At 40.1% G+C, this 16,704-nt stretch overlaps 1 protein-coding gene across 12 annotated transcripts in view; it reads left to right on the top strand.

Moving 5' to 3' along the window:
* Positions 1-16,704, top strand: part of TRPM3 (transient receptor potential cation channel subfamily M member 3) — a 442,246-nt gene that overhangs the window by 164,734 nt on the left and 260,808 nt on the right. For 3 of the 12 annotated variants that reach the window (XM_021290067.2, XM_021290065.2, XM_065045976.1), the window contains exon 1: positions 542-1,649. The exons of 7 other annotated variants lie outside the window; for them this stretch is intronic. In XM_021290067.2, the coding sequence (XP_021145742.2) occupies positions 1,560-1,649 (90 nt within the window). In that variant the 5' untranslated portion in view covers positions 542-1,559. Of the gene's footprint in view, positions 1-533; positions 1,650-16,704 lie in introns of those variants that run through there. 2 more of the 12 variants (XM_065045969.1, XM_065045973.1) reach the window with 2 other exon arrangements.

Below are 16,704 nucleotides of genomic sequence, written 5' to 3'. Positions count from 1 at the left end.
CGTGGGCCCCAATATGTTGTCTTTGGAGAATATCGAACTATGTACCAGGGCAAGACTTCCTTTGGAGAGCAAGACTGTGGTGTAAACACCAATCCTTACTTTGTTCCACTGAGATATCTTCAGTGATTTACCTTGGAGGATCTGATGGTGTTGGCTGAGGAACCGAGTTTCCCTGTTGTCCTGTTTTCTGTCCTTGAACAAACCTTAGAAAGCATTTCATATTAGAGAGTTGTAGATTTGTGACCCTATTGCAAACCATTATAGACAGTAATATGTAAACCAGGCAGATCAGTCATGGAAACCGTATTTTTCATTTCTTTTCATTTTGAGAATTATTCAGCTTTTGCTGATGAATGTAAACAGAATAATAAGAATAAATAATAGAGGAGAAAAATCTGTGTGTTTGGATTAAAAGGAAATATGAAAATGGCAGTCAGTGAAATCTAGCCAAGTAAGCTGAATGTTTATTTTCCAACCTTAGGTGCAAGAGATTTAAACTTTACTGAGAAGTGGCTGTTTTCCTCCATAATCTGAGTAATAGCTGGTCATTACTGCAAAATGAAAAATTCATATTGCTTTATAGGATGTTTGCTTTTGCACTTTCTAACTCGTCCCTCATGTACTCTTCACCCCTCCAAAAAATAGTGTGAAAAAGATATTTCTCCTTTAGCTGGACAGACAGCTGGCATTAAGAATACCTTCATTAGCTGGGAAAGCCAGTTACTGCCCCAAATGAAACATGGTTTGCCATACTTGAATTGCCCCAGCACTGTTACTTCATGTGTTTGCCTGTCTTTAAAAGAATTATTATGCCACTAGATTTAATACTAAAATGAACTGAATTCTGAACTTGGATTGGTTTTGTTTTTGTTTTTGTTTTTTTTTTTTTCACTAGAATGTGCATGTTAACACTCATAGTCTCATAGCACAGCTTCTAACCACTGCCACTTACTGCTAACGCTCCAATACTATGCCAGATCAATGAAACCGTGCTTTCTAGGTCCATCAGTAAATCAGGAGTGAATTATTTTTTTTCCCCTCTCAGTCTTTGCTGAGCGTTGGCCCCTCCCCTCATGCCGGTTTCCTTCTCCTCGCAATGCTTTGGGAAAGAAAGTGCAAGTGCCCCTCCGCTTGCTTTATTTAAATTATCTCCTTTCCGCCCTGCTTCTCGCCTGGGGAAGCGGAGGAGCGAGGCGGATGGCTCAGCGCGCCGGGGAGAGGCAAACCCGGCTGCTCTCTGAGGAGGGCAGGAGGGAGAGAGAGCAGGAGCAGCATCTCTCGCCGCAGCCTTTTTTTTTTCTGCGGGCTGCTCCTTTCCGCTCCGCCAGCGCAGCCTGCCCAGAGCAGCGGGCTGGTCGCCTCCATCCCGCCGCATTTGGTATGCATGAGCACTGCTGTTCCCACGCAGGAGGTCGCTTTCTTAAGGAGGCCCGGTGGCCGCAGCCGCGCCGCTTGCCCAGCCCACCAGCCCCGTGCCCTGCGGCGGCGCGGGCAGCGCGGGCGGGATGCGCCGCTGTCCGGTGTGCGGCTGATCTCCCGGTGGGAATTCGCGGAGGGTCATGAATCAGACCGATGCTCCCCGGCCGCTCAACTGGACCATTCGGAAGCTGTGCCATGCCGCCTTCCTGCCCTCCGTCAGGCTGCTCAAGGTACGGTGACAGCCCGCGCCGGCAGCGGGGTCTGCCGCCCGGCACCTGTCCGGAGCCCTGCAGACGCCTCTGCTGGAAAGTTAATTCAGGAATAGTCCCAACTTTCCTATTAATTAGCTTCCCTACCGCCTTTAAAACCTTTTGCGTGTACCTGAAGATATCGAAATCGCGTGTCTGGGCACCCCTTGGCATGTTTGACTGTGGGGAATGGTCTGTGAGAGGGGCAGAAGGGCAGAAAGGCGTGGTGGGTGTCTTCTATGCTTCTGTTTGCCTTGTCTTGGAAAAATAAAGCCATGAACTTCTAGAGATGAAGAAGGAGTCTGTTTCTAAGGCGTGTTCCTTTGTGAGCAGTCCTCTGCTACCTGTTCTTTGGGATCATCAGGTCCCAAGGAAGTACTAGAAGGTCCAATACTACTCAGACCAATGTGTAGGTGGAAGGTTTGTGAGTGGACAAAAATTATCTTGGTTTGCTGAAAGCTGTACATAGGAGTAGGGTCAGTTAATGACTGGCAGTGCAGACAGCATCAGTGAAACTTTTTGGTGATGATTTTTTTCTTTGTTTCTTTAAACAAGTGGCACAGTTTTGAAGCTGTTTTTAAATGTGCTGTCCTATGACATAATTATTAATTTTCTGAAAAAAATTATCTAGGATTATAGACAGTGGAGGGCTCTTAATCTCAGCATGCAAAGTGCCACTACTACTGCGTGTCCCACTGAAGCCGTTTTAGAGTCATTTGTAACCAGAAAACACAACATCTTGAATCAAATTGTCGGAAAAAAACAACCAAAATATGTTAAATTGAAACTGAAAAGTCTTCTTTGTTCTTGGAACTTCTTAATTAATAGGATTATACAATGAAAATTTAAACAATACAATCAGGTCCCTTTAGGCTGCTGCACCATTAGTGTGTGTTATAAAATGTTGGATTCATGACACTAGGTATCTCAGTTGATCTTGGTACTTGATAGTGTGGCTTTGAAATTAATATGCAATCGGGTAAAACATGGCTACTCTAACAGTGTATTGGAAGGTAATGTTTGATTTTGTGTGAGTAGCTTCGAAATTAGGTCAGTCCTTACTAATGCAACATATTTGAACAGTAGTGTAGTGTATGATAGTGTAGTTTGCAGGCGTTTATTTGATGTATAGTTATTGTGTATGTGAGGCACAAGTGATTATACTGTGAATCATAACAGGTATTTTCCACATCCTGAGAGGAAGGGGCTACCCAGGAAAAAATATTTCTGCTTCCAACCCAGGTGTATGGCTGCTGGGAGGTACATGGTGGGCAGCTCAAAAGAACAGAAGAAAGATAAAACTTAGGTTGCTGAAAAAAAACAAAATATAACTAAGAGACAGCAAATCAGAACGTGGGGTTGATTCTCTTGCAAAGGCTTTCCCAGTCCCAGAAGCACACATTAGAATATCCATACTCTCCAACTCAGATGTATTTAGGAAAATATAATTTTTCCATGGTGTGAAAACTCAGATGTGGGAAATTTTATTACCATCCTAAATATTGGGGGCGTGGGGGGGGGGGGGGGGAGGGGAGGAGGGGTGGGGCTGTCTGCAATATTTGTTTTTTGGCAGACAAATGTTGCCCCCTGTGTATGGTTTCTCTTCATTGCACATTTTAAGGGTGAAATGCTGCAACTGATTATTAAAAAAGCTAACTAAAAATTATTTTCTGAAGGTACTGCTATAACCCTTTAGGGCCAGACAGGGAGTGGACCCTGCAGAGTTAACAGGAACAGGGCAAATAACCAGAGATAAGCAGTCTCTGCACAGAAGGGTGTGTGAGGTGCGGGAGAGACCATAGCAGAGGAGGTGGGACTCTGGCACCATCCTGAGCTGATGAGCAGAGCTGGTTTATTGGAGAGGGAAATGCTTATATCAGCATCTTCAAGGCTCCCAATCAGCTTAAAATTTTGCTTCCGATGTATTATTCTTATCTTTGTCTTTTATTATTTGACGCGTTCCAAGAAAGTGATTCACATAAGAGCAGGACCCCGTTGTCCTAATTCCCCAAAAGATACAACAGCCAACCTGAAGGAATTCTTCTGCCACAAAGAGCTATTAAGGAAAGAGTGTGATAACAGCAGCATTAAATTACCAAACAAGCAGTCTAAATATTTTCCTGGTTTTCCTCAGGGAATTTGAAAATTTTTGTGTATACAAATTCCCTCATCAGAGGGTGGCTGTATTATTTTCTATCTGTATATTTCTCCCAAAACAAACAAATAAACAAACAAAGACACCTTTTTTTCCTTCCCTAAATGAGAGGTGGTCCTGGAAATCCACAAACAGTGGAAGGGCAAGTGCAGTAATCTAAGCTCATTTTTAATTGCCCTTTTTTGAAATGTATTAAGTGGCTACTAAGGGCTAATGCAATATCATTTCTCAGCAGACGTCCAGTAGACCCTTTTTTATACAGACTTTCTCTGCAGGGAATGACCTTAATAACAGAGTAAACTTTGCGAAAGCTGATATGTGATGGCACATTTTTATTATTATCTGCTTTATTTATGGTTGCCAAACTCTATTTCAATGTACATTGTGAATTTATTAATAGTAAGAGGACATGAAATATTGTTGTGTCTTGGTCATTTCCATGCTTTATTTTAGTCTACCAGAACAAAAAAAAAACTAAATGACATCACTAAGTTCAAAGATAGACTTTTGCCTGAACTTCTAAGGAGAGATAGTAGAGCTTTCCTATTTTACACGTGAAAAAATCACTGTGGCATGACCTGGATGAACCTTGGTAGTAAACAGGATGAACATTTAAATTAATTCCCTGTCTTCTAAGTGAGAAGTTTAAAGTCCTTATCCTGTGGATGTAAGTTCAAGTGCAGCATTGATGCTTTCACAGAAATGGATAAACACTGGAATCTAGGACTTGCACGGAGGCCTCTTTCTTTGTATTACTCACTAACAAATCTATATGATTGTCTTGCAATAATAAAAGGTGTTACTCAGCAGGTAGGTTGTGCTCCTATTCTGTTCTGTTGAAATGGTGTGCGGTGCTCAGTTGCCTGAACTGACATTTGATAACAGCTCTGGCCACAGTGGCCTCATTTTATTTAGATAAACTGGGATCTTTTGCAGGTGCTGTCCAGCTTTGCTCCTTGTGCCTTTCTTCCAGGCGTGTGTTTCTGTTCTAACCCATTTCATTAATACCTTCATGTTTAGGTATGGTTTTATAATGCTGTTTTCTCAGGTTTTCATTTTCTAACAGGCACGCATATACTAGGAGCTGTGTTTGAAGTACGGATTAAAACAAATTATTGTGGAACATTTTTACAACTTATGCCATCAGCTCATCCCTCACTGCTCCCATTTTTTCCCCTAATAAATATTTCTTATAGCATGTTTCATGCCGGTCATTTCAATATGCTTAAACATGCACTAAGACAGCATCTAATGCCTTCCCATCGGAACTAAGTGGATTAAGAAGTGCCTTGAGTGCATGTGCAGAGAGGGTGGCTTTGTGCAGGGAGGGGAACCCTCCTCCTGAGATGGTCAGGTTAGTTTCCAGAGATGGCTTTCCAGCAGTCACTTGTCCAACTCATTTCTTTAAGAGTTCTGAAACTTATTTCTTTGTGTTCTTCGCCAAGATCTTGTTACCTTGATACTTTCTCATTTATTTTAAGGAAGGGTTGGTATTAGTGGCAAGCAGTCCTGATCTACTTTGTGCCATTGTGTACGTAAGAGCTATTGCAGAAAGCTCTGGTAGTCATATTTTTGTTTGATTTATTATAGAAGAGAGTTTCTGAGTCTCCACACATCAGAGGTTGCCTTCTAAGAAAGAAGCCAAGTCCAAATAGTGGAATTTAGAGAAAACAGACATTTTAGAAAAATATTGTATGCTCTTAAAAAATTAATGAATGACATGATACTGAAGACTTCACTCGGAGGACTCTGTGCACTAGGAAAGATTGCAGGTGTTGCACTTCTGCCTGGGACAGATTTGCTTGTGATGCATGCTGTGGGATCAAGGAATGAGCAATATACACACACACAGAAAAACACAAACCCAAACTAAACTTAGGGTGGGTGGAGACTGAAAAATAAAGGGTCTGTAATGCACAGTGAGTTTAACACCACAGATTTAGAGACATGCATGCATAAAAGTACTTTACAAAACAATAGGAAAGCAACAAATTACCCAGTCCATTTTTTCTTAACTATACTACTAAAATTTTTGGTAATGAATTTGAATTGCATGTCAGTAAGCCTGAGAGGTCAGACACCAAATTTCTTACCAAATGAGAAACTAGATTTTATTTTTGTTATTTTTTAAAAAATTTGATTACCCTACCAAGAATGCAAAAGATAACCCAAGAGAAAACTAAAAAACTAGGAAGTGGTTCATTTGAATGAGACACTGTCTTTTTAAGGGTGACAATATATACATACGAAATTCTGGCTGTGCTGAAATATGTGAAATAGCAATGTGGACAATATTTCCCCTGCTACAGCAAGCTTGTTTGTGTCCATAAAGAAGGTATCTACAGGAATAAAGACTGGGAAACATGTGGCAGGCTTTATTAAAGTACATAGTGAAATACCACACTGTTCAACAGCTTAAATCAGCTAAAACCTCATTGCTGTTTGATTAGCAAAGACAACTTTATTCCAGGTTATTTAAAAAAAAATGATTTGGTAAACTGAATGAAAAATTTGCTTCTCCAGAATGATGGAAGAATGAAATGTGTTCTTTATAAACCAGTACATATATATGCTTTTGAACATTCTACTGTGAGAAGAAGTAAGAGAGAATAAAGTTGTATCTTCTTTTGGAGCTCATTTTATTCTTCACATTGATTGGGGAGGGGGGTGGGGGGGAAGAGGGGGTGTTATTAGACCGATATAATAGTCCTATTACTCAGGGAAGATAGTCATGATTTTTTTTTTCTTTTAATTTCTTGTAATCGGATTTGTGTGCCATAATCACAAGATGGTAATGTTAGATTATGTTATGGTCTTCAGAAATGGAATTGCAAGCTTTTGATGCTATTTTATTCACTATCAGTAAGAAAATGAGTGGAAATCTAGGCACGAAGGCAGTAGAAATGTGTAGATTTTTTTTTATTTCAGTCTTTTGATGTCCAGTTGGCAGTGAGGTAGTCTGATTTATCACTGCTTAATAGGTAAGGATTGATTCTGATTATGATTTTAGCTAATTTACCATATACACCTTTGAAAATGGCAAATTGCAAAAACGAGAGGGCAGGTTTGCTAAGTCTTGACTGAAAAAAACTGAGATATTTGGAACAAATCCTAATGCATACTGTTATCATTAGTGAGCTGGCACACTAAATGTTTCTGAAAGTAATATGCACATTACTGACAGTGGAATGAGGGCAGTAATTTACCTGTGCCTGCACTCAGCTGCTTACTGACTTAAATCGTAATAATGGATGAGCCACCACTACACTTCCTTCAGGAGGATTTGATGCATTCTGGGAAGTAATGACAGGTCAGCCCTCAGGATCAGACTGCTTAAAACATACTAGTGTAGCAAATATTAGTCAATGTAACAATTTTCTTCTAAATTTGCTAATAGGAAAACTAGTCATACCTCTCAGTATAGTGGGATGATGTATGTGGTGTGAAAGATATATGAGGTTTAGGAGTGCATATAAGTTCTGTTCAGAAGTAAATTATTTTATAAACAAACATCTGTTTTCCTGCTGAAAGACCATAGTTATTTCTATTAGAGTTGTAATAGATGTTGCATGTTTCTGACTCTATTTCACAGATTTTGTGGTGCGCATTATTTGTCCTCAGAAGCTCAAAAGCCATATTACAGCAAAGAGAAAGAGTCTGCTTTCCGTTGCATGTTCTGTTCCTGTGCCATCACTTTTATCATTCAGGGATGGCAGAAAAGAGACCTGGCTAAGGCATTGCTGTCTCTTTGCATTAAATGCATTAAATGCATTAAACACACCAAATCAAGGGAGCAACGAATGTTGCAGTGTAGCTTCATGGCACCTTTGCACAGGAATGCTTGCATTTCTCCTGCCCAGCTGTTAGCTGCACCTCTAGTGCTTCACATTTTATAACCAGTAATGGCCATCTGGTGAAAACGTTTTATAGCTGGGGCTGAAGAACTGATGATATGCCTTTTGGTGGTTGCACATTCCCCAAAGCTACTTATTTCTTGAAGCCATGCATCTCACCAATGGTGACATGAGGTGATCCTACTCACATAGCATCTCGGCATGTTCATGTGTAGGGAATTTCTGACAGATTGTCGATTCATTTCTTCTGAAAGGGAAGGAAAAGTGGAAGCTGATAATGTCTTTTCCTTTTTTATATACAGAAGTAGACTCTTCATCTTGTTAATTCTTTGTTGTACTGTACATTTTTTATGTGATCTAAGGTGAATCAGAGCTTCTTAGCAGTTTGCCTTATTGACTGAATCTTACCCATGAGTGTGACTCAGGTTGGTGACCACTGACTTGGAAGTGATGTAGCAGCAAAACAGCTTCCACAAGAAGAAATAATATCCTAATTAAGAAAAAAAGAAAGGGAGAGATGAAAATAAAAAGCATAGCAGTAGAAGTTGTGTTTCCATGGGATAGCCTACATGAAAAAGAGGTTGACACATCACTGCCATTTTGAAGGAGGAGGCTGTAGTCTACTAATTCCATGTGGAGGGAAAAATGGTTTTGATTTTCAGGTTGGAAAAGGCTGTGTGAATGCGAAGTTTCTTCTTTTTAACCAGAAAATTTTAGAAAAAAAAAAAAAACGGCTCTTCCTAGGTGTGCCACCACCATGTGAGTGCTTTTCAAAAAGAAGTGGTAGAAAAGGTAGTATGCAGCAGCTAAGGTAGAAAAATACTGAGCTGCTTTACAGTAAGAATCCTGCAATGGCTACTGGTTTTTATCCTCTTGCACATCTGTATTATTTTGCAGTGCTTTTCCTAATCCTGCTGTTTTATGAACATCTTTTCCTTCATCTTAGAAAATACAGTGAGACTTTTGCCACCTTTTGTACTGCATGGCCAGTGTACTACAGTGACAAAGGTGAGATATACAGACGTCATCCACGGTTGTCCACATTTCCTGCATGCAGAAGGACTTGACTCAGAAATAATCTCTGCTTCTCATGAGGCTCAGTCTTCTCAGGTCTGAATACTCACAGGAAGTGGCAAGAGGCCTCAGTTCCCACTGGCCTTTGCAAAAGTTGATAATGTATGAAACCACACAATAAACTTGCCTATCAGAAAGTAAATGCAAGTTTCCTAATTTGTGACTGCATGAGAGATGCTTTACGGTCTTCTTTCCAGATAAATTTTTAAATATGTAGCATTTTTATTATATATGAACAGAATTGAAAAGGATTAAGGCTGGTTCTGAATAGATGCTATTGTTTTAAAAACAACTGTAAAATGCTACTAAGTACAGAAGTCATGTAAACAAGAGGCTACAGATACAATTCTGCTTAATGTGTTAGTGGAATCCTGTGTTAACACCATAAGATTTTAATGTTGTCCTGCAATACTGTTTCATATGTTTGAAAGGGTACCGTGTAAAAAAATCGGGCCACAAGACCATAATGTGAAGCTGAGATGTTTTATTCCACCTGAATTGCTAAAAAGACTATGTTGCAGTGTAAAAAGAAATGCCCTTGAGGCTCTCTAGAAATTTATGTCAAAGCCAGTAATAAAGCATAAAATAAAATCACTTCATCAAAAATATCTTTCGTCCCTCAAATAATATGATGACGTGAAACACATTGACAAAGTGCTTTTAGTAGTGTCAAGGAAGTAAATGAATAAAATATCAGGATTCTTATGATGTAATTAAAACATCAATCAGGCTAATTTTACGTTAATGAGAGGGTGACTGAGTGATAACGTTATCTTTCAGTTGCCTTTTCCTTCACCTGTTATTGGTAGATGCAGAGTGTAGATGTAGTAACTTACTGAGCCATCATAATCAAGAATTTAAGGAGGATGCACCACATTGTTTTGTCACAGAAGGATGCCAATTTCTGAACTTCATGGTTTACTGAATCAGCATGGTATGTTGCTGCCAGGTCTGTTGCAGTGCAGGGTCACAGCTTCCCCGAACTGGATCAACTAATTGCAGGGTACCCTGAGGACCTTCCAAACTCACTTTTGTATGATTGTATGTAGAATATTCTGTTTTCTGAATTGCAGAAGGCATTTTCCAAATATGTTCTTGTTCAACTTTTGGGTTCAGTACTTCAAATTACTGGGTGGTGTCTTATGCAGGAGACTGTACTTGATGAAGTGTTGTTTTTCTTTCTGCCTGCAAATTATCACATTAAAACTGTGAAAATCTGTACAACCTAGCGATAATACTACTGCTTTTCTCATTTTTTTTTCTCCTACGTTTCTGCCCATATCACCACTGACCCCTTTCCTGAACTGCATCACTCAAAGCAATTTTCTGACATCTAGCTGTTTAGCCTTTACTCACAGAAGCAATAGTGGTGCCAGGTTATGATGGCAGTAATGATAACAAATAATTTGCTTACATGCAATCTGATGACTGAGCCATCCAAGGCTCCCTCTGCCTGAAGGATGGGTAGAACAGGCATCAAGATTGAACAAAATGCTCAAGCCAAGCACCAGTAGTTTTTTGATGTGATGGCTCTAATTTTGTATTGTCTTTGATAGATCTGCTTGAAAAGTAATATTGCTTGGAAGCCAAATACTTTTTAAAATTATTCAGTTCAAATCCAACTTTGCCTTAAAAAAGAATATGACGCTTTTTTTTCTTTAAGAACAGGGTAAATTGAGATACACTGTGAAAAGAGACCTCAGAAAGTTTCTTACTCTATTCTGCCACTAACAAGACTACTTCAATATGCATAATTTCTTAGAGGTGTTTCTGTAAGTTCTTAAAGCCATAACCCTCACAGACAATCTTTTATGGTGACTGCATCTAGGCCATCAGAAATATTTTTCTGTGGTGTTTGACTGTATCTTTCTTGCTGCACTTAAAGTGTATGATTTCTTGTTTTGCCCACTATGAACAGAGTGGACAGATGTAGCAGCCTTTTGTGCTTAAAAATTCTTGTGTTACATTTGGACATTGGCTGGTTTAATAGCTCTGCACGTGACATAATGCTCTTTGTCATCTTCCAACATAAATTATTAGATTATTTATTCCACTGTTTCCTCCATTGGAAGTTAGGCTGAGACTTGCTTGCTGCTTTCTTTTTTCTCTCTTTCTCTGGTCTTCAGGTGTCTTACTGGAATGGCCAGCAGGGACCTGAGGGACTCCAGCTCAATCTTCCATGCTAATACTAGCCCTATAAACTGGGGAAGGGTTGGTAAGGAAAGAGAAGGTATCAGAACCCTCCTACATTTCTGTCTCCTGAAGAGACTAAATAACATTTCTGCTAAATTGCCCACAAAATCTTCCTGATTTAACTGACTTTACAAGAACGTGAGGTGACTAACAACTATCAGTCTTCAGGGAGAGCATTGAGGGGGCAGAGTCACTTTCTATTTGCACAGTAGAAATACTTTTTATTACTTTGTATAGTAATGAAACCTGTTCTTTTAATTGTCACATTAGCAAAGAAATATTAAAACTCAATGTGGGGGACAATCGGCATCACAGTACAATTAAGACACTGAATTTCAAGCATGTGTGCTATGTTTATTACATACAAATGAGGAAATCCAATGTTGATGTGGAATACAAAAGTGATTTTGATCCTTCTAACACAAATTTAGAGGTGGGAGAACAAACAAGGTTTTCAGACATATCCTAGTCGGAAATTAAATATGATCAGGTTATTTTATCTTGATACATGTGATTATTTAAGGATAATGTTAAGATAAAGATATGATCTATCAAGGTGAAAATATCCTGTGTGGTTTCTTATTAATGGTAGCTGTGGGAGCTTTAGCTTATTCAAGATGGGAATAGTAAATTGTTCAGAGGATTGCTTCCCCCTTGAAAGACGTTGATTGCTATTACTAACATCCAAGGATGAGGTTTTTCCTTTTGCTTAGTTTTATTTCTTAAGTAGTGAAAATTTCCAATTTTATTTCATGCTCAAAAATTCTCAAGCATTACTAAAATGTCCCATGATAAAATGGATCCCTGCAGAGTCAGAACAAATGAGAAGAACTACTTGTTCACCCAGTGTTGCAGTCTGCCAGGCATACAGCAGGAAGTCTTTTACTACTGAAACTGAGAAAGCTGTTTGCATGAAGTTATCTGACAAATTTAGTACCTCAGTGCCATGAAATGTGTTAGCATGGATACTTTCCATTAATTTATTTAGTACTCATCTGAAATCCAATTGGATCAATGGAGACATTTTCGCCAAACATTAGGGGATGTGACCCTTATATGCCAGATAGCAGAGCTTGAAGCAAAAACACTGCAATAGTGTGGGATATGTATAATGTACATTATGTTATTTTGATTCAAGACGGGGCACGTGTTCATGTGTCTCCGCTGCAGATAGCTGTGTGCATTACTAATGCTGCAAATTTTTTCCATACCAAGTCCCAAGTCTGCTTTCCCCTTAAGGTAAATAAAGAAGGCAAAAGTCTGAAGGAAACTACTTAATATGATTAAATAAATATGAATATCTACAGAGAAATGTGTGAAACATTTATTAATTAAGTTGATTAGCAGCATAGCATAGAAAAAAAAAATTCATTTTCTTTGAGCAATGAGGATACACTCACTATCTATCACAGTTCTAGCCCTTGTTTGCATTGATGCAATCACAAAATGACATTTTGTTACAGTTAAGCCACATTAATGGTGGATTGTATGTTCCTAGTGCTTTGGAATTGCATAGTGAAGTATTCTACTTTAGCTCATTTTGTGGAATACGCTTTATTTCATTATCAATGTGATCGCTTAATATGACGTTGCTCGAAGCCTTCATAACTAGATTCTATTTGATAGTAATCCCAACCCTAATTGTGCTCTTAGCGTTTGTAAGTAAATGCTCATTTGAAAGGCAGAGGTCATTTCATGTCAGGAAGGATTTCTCCCCAGTAGTGACTTAAGCATGGCAGAAGTGGCTGTTAGACCTGAGTTCTGGGGAACACTCTGTTCCTTGGCCTAAGCCAAAGCAAGGTTAATGCTGCAACACCATCTCAGCTAAGCTGGCATGGGTGTCCCATAGCATTTCTTCCTCATGCCAGAATGCTATTGAATGCGCTACATGTATATGTATAGTCTAGAAAAAGATCTTTTGCAGATGAGAAGTCCTAGTTTGGAAGCACCTTTGGTGTATCCTCATGAGTAAAACTAGCATTAACTTTCTCAAAGCTGCTTTTTGCTGCCTTATTTTTGTGTGATCAGAATTAATATCCCTTGACTCTGGACTGATTTTTCAGAAACCACTGAGGCAACATTCTCCGGAAACAAGAGTCCCAATATAACCATAACATTGTGTTATCTTTCTTGAGGCTGGAGAACTCAGAATCACTAAGATGAGGGACTTGTAAGGGACTGTAGCAAAACTGCTCCATTAAAATTTTAGCTCTTTCTGGATTCTCTGCTCTGTGCTTCCACAATGCAATGGGTAATGGCTCTGAATTTCACATTTGAGGTCTTCCTCAGATGCTCAGATTAGCTGTCATTAAAACACTCGCTTCCTGCTCTGATGGCTTTCAAAATTTTTCACTGGGAGGACACAGACAGCGAAACATAATGCACTTATTTCAGTGCAAAAAAAAATAAAGATTTAGCAAGGAATGAGATACCCATGATTAATTCAAGTAGTTGATATGTGATCTGAATAATCTGTGAATACATGAATTCTAAAACACGTTATGTTTAAAGCAGCAATTATTATTATTATTATACCCCGCTTGTTTAGATTACATACACAGTAGTAGAACTCTGATTGCACTAGTTTTGGTTTTTTTTTTTCAAATTCCATTCATAATAGTGGGTTATTTAAATATAAAATAATGAAGTAGGTTAGCAAGAGAAATATTGACAAGATATTATAGACAAAATAAAGCAGATGAAAATAGGAAAGTTAACATAGCACAGTGTCTTTGAACTTCATGGACAGGATAAAATACAAATACATGACTAATACCAGTTTTTTGCAGCAAGTTTATCTAATCAACTTAATCCTTTCACTAGATGCTGTTTGCTGTCTGCTTCCTGATCTCATCCTGGAGATAGCAGATTACTAATCCCAGATCTGAGCTAAAGTTACTTAGCTCCTCCATGTATACTTAGAATCATAGAAACATAGAATATCTTGAGTTGGAAGGAACCCATGAGGATCACTGAGTCCAACTTCCTGCTCCTTGCAGAACTTCCTATAACTTCCTAAACTGTATGACTAAGAGCATCATCCAGACAGTTGGTGAACTCTGACAGGTTTGGTGTTGTGACTGCTTCCCTGGCAGTCTGTTCCAGTGAGTGACCACCCCCTCAGTGAAGAACTTTTTCCTAATGTCCAGTCTGAACTTCCTCTGACGCAGCTTCATTCTATTTCCTGGTGTCCCATCACTGGTCACCAGAGAGAGGAGATCAGCTGCTCCCTTGAGGAAGCTGTACACTGGAATAGGGTCAGTTCTCAGCCTTCTCCAAGCTGAGCAAGCCAAGTGATCTCAGCTGCTCCTTTTAATTCTTGCCTTTGAGGCCTTTCACCATCTTGGTCATCTCCCTCTAGACACACACTAACAGTTCACTGTCCTTCTGATACTGAGGCACAAAAAACTGCACAAAACACTAAAAGTGGGGCTGCACTGGTGCAGAGTAGAGTGGACAATCACCTCCCTCGACCAACCCGCGATGCTGTGCCTAATGTGCCCCAGGACACAGCTGGTCCTGTTGGCTGCCAGGGCACATTGTTGACTCATTTTCAACTTGCTAATAAACCAGATCTCTTTCTGCAGGGCTTCTCTCCAGCCTCCTGTCCTCTAATTTGTACATATAACCAGGATTACCCTGTCCTAGGTGCAGAATCTGTCACTTGATCTTGTTAAATTTCATATGATGATTGTTCAAACTCCTTAGTCTATCCAGGTCTCTCTGTAAGTCCTCTCTACCCTTAAGGGAGTCTAAGGCTCTTTCTAATTTAGTATCATCGACAAACTTCATGTACATTTAGCTCCTGCATCCACATCATTCATAAAAACATTAAAACATTACTTGACTTCCCATTTGCTATTTTACTCCCAATATTAGAAACAGTGGTGGAAACTGGAGTTCATGGTGAACAGCAGAGTTAAGCATGAAGCAGCAGCATACTCTTTCAGCAAAGATGGCCAGCTGCATCCTACACTGTGTTAGGACTGTAGGCAGCAGGAGTCAAGGGAAGTGATCCTTCCCTTGCATTCATGAGATCACATCTGAGTGCTTTGTCCAGTTCTTGGCTCCCCAGAACATGAAGCATATGGACATGTTGGAGTGAGTGTGGTGGAGGCCACTAAATTGATCAGGGAATTTTGCACATGACATGCAAGAGAGAGCTGGATTTGTTCAACCACAGGAGGGGGAAGATGGAAGTGAAATCCCATTTCTGACTTTGTATATCAAAAGCAGACTACAGAGGAGATGAAGCCAGAGGTTTTTCAGAGATGCAGTGTCAGGACAAGTGTAATAGAAACAAGTCATCATGAGGGCATTTAAGCACTGAAACAGGTTGTCTGGATAGGCTCTAGACTTTGTGTCATTGGAGATGCTCAGAACTGAGCTGTATGGGGCCTGACCATCCTGATCTGAATGGAGCTGTCTGGCAAATTGTGTATTCCTGATTTGGTATAATTTGCAAAATGGAGCAAAGACTGTTAATTTTCAAAGAGAATGTGCTTGGGTTTACAGGCTTCTCTTCTGTTTTAAATGTGGGTAGAGATACATTTTTAAACACCTCCCTAAGCAGTGCAGAACAGCACTGCAACTGCTACACTGTTATCACAGGAGCTTCTTGGATTCAGGAGTTGTTAGAAGAGTCTTTTGAAGTTACTACCAGTGCTTGGTGGCAGCAGATATATCAAGGGTGAAAGGTGGCAAACTTTGCATGTATTCTGTGGATGTGGAGCAAAGTGGTTTGTAGGTACACATTACATTACAATTCTGTTGTGGAGTTGCTTTTGCTGTAGCAGCTTTTCAGCTGAGCGTCTCACAAATTTGTTTGGATGGCTGCTTGTATCACAATTGTAGAAACTGATTTATAGCAACAGGCAGCTTTCAGAAAGTTCAGACAGCCTTTGTGTCTCTTACTCTTTAGCATGCTAGCATTTGAGCTAGCAATTTATATCAGCTACATGCTGTCAAGCTGTTTGTTATCTGTGACCTACTTCATCTCAAATGGAATATTTACTTGTTTATGCACAGTTATGCACAGTGGGGCTTTCAGTCATTTCTTTGGCAGGACTTGTTTTGATAAGTCTTTATGAATAAGGCTAGGCACCACTGGCAGCAATGGTGGGGGCTGCATTCCAAAAGATCCTGAGATAGGGTTTCATCTTCAGGCTCTGGCTATCTTCTTCGCAGAGAGAAGCACAGGATCCCAGTTGTCAGTCAGTAATGAGGTTGTGCTGCTGCAACTGTGTCCTCAAGGATGACAGGAAAATGGTGTGCAGGATGAAGAAGGACAAAATGGCTGGGGTCTCACGTTACAGGTCTCATTGGATGTTCCTGCTGGCTACAGCAGAAGCAGTGGCTGGTGTGGGATATAACTGGTAGAAACTGGGGCCTTCTGGGCAAACTGAGAGGCCACAAAACTATGGGAACCAGGTCTGACAGAGGCCGCAGCCACCGTAGTAGCTTGGCCCTGGTCTTCATAATGGAAATGGCCTCAGTCAGCCCTAAGCTGGATCTTGCTGCCCCAACTTCAGTCTCCACGGATAATTTCATTATTTGTTCAGTGAGCCACAGCAATGGAGAGAAGGCTGCAGTCCTCAGAGAACTGGTCCAGGGCAGCACCTAAGGATTTGCAGACAGTGATTGCTGTAGGGGCAGGAGGTGCTACAGAGGCTTGCTTGCAGGGTTGTGACCTGCCCCAGTCAGAGCTTGCCTTGAGCACCTGAAGCCAAACCCCCAGCAGGGGATGAAAATAAGTTGTGGA

Source organism: Columba livia, chromosome Z (genome assembly GCF_036013475.1).
Source record: "Columba livia isolate bColLiv1 breed racing homer chromosome Z, bColLiv1.pat.W.v2, whole genome shotgun sequence".
NCBI classification, from domain to species: Eukaryota; Metazoa; Chordata; class Aves; order Columbiformes; family Columbidae; genus Columba; species Columba livia.
This window is presented reverse-complemented; position numbering and strand designations above follow the sequence as displayed.